Source organism: Plasmodium gaboni (genome assembly GCF_001602025.1).
Source record: "Plasmodium gaboni strain SY75 chromosome Unknown, whole genome shotgun sequence".
Taxonomy (NCBI): domain Eukaryota; phylum Apicomplexa; class Aconoidasida; order Haemosporida; family Plasmodiidae; genus Plasmodium; species Plasmodium gaboni.
In genome coordinates, this window is record NW_017385558.1 from 1 (window position 1) to 537 (window position 537).

Here is a 537-nt window from a genome sequence, read left to right on the forward strand (position 1 = left end):
ATTGCATTCATAACATTTACTTTCTATATATTTTTCAGCATCATCTTGTTCTGATTTTTGTGGTTTTGATAATAGTGGTGCAGTTATGGAAGTGCCAATTGTGTTGTCAACGTTTACATTTTGTTCTTTTTTTTCTTTTTGGTATTTCTTTTTCCATGATTTCCATTGATCATGTTTACTACGAATCCAATCTTTATATGTATTATATGACGCTTGACATTTAGTATCATTTAATTTGTACGATTTATTTTCTGCAGATTTCGTTTTATCTCTATCATTATCTAAACAGTTTTTTTCTAAAGATATGGTTTTGTTTTTTTTTTCTTCACAAAACTGTCGTGACCATTCGGTCATCCAACGCAAAAATTGATCATCATTATCAGTATCAGGAGCATTACAATCATCAAGAGAAATATAATAGTTGCTATTTTCCGCTTTATAACCACATAACATAGCGTGCCATACATGTTTTTTATTTTTATCCCACCATTTTGTGCGATCATGAGGTTGACCTTTAGATCCATTTTTGTTAAGTAC

General features: G+C 30.0%; 1 protein-coding gene across 1 annotated transcript; it reads right to left on the reverse strand.

The window, feature by feature from the left end:
• PGSY75_0040700 (putative EMP1-like protein) lies at positions 1 to 537 on the reverse strand (the record flags this gene model as incomplete). Its single annotated transcript, XM_018783524.1, has 1 exon — positions 1 to 537. A coding segment is annotated over one exon (537 nt), but the record flags the coding sequence as incomplete, so codon positions are not given.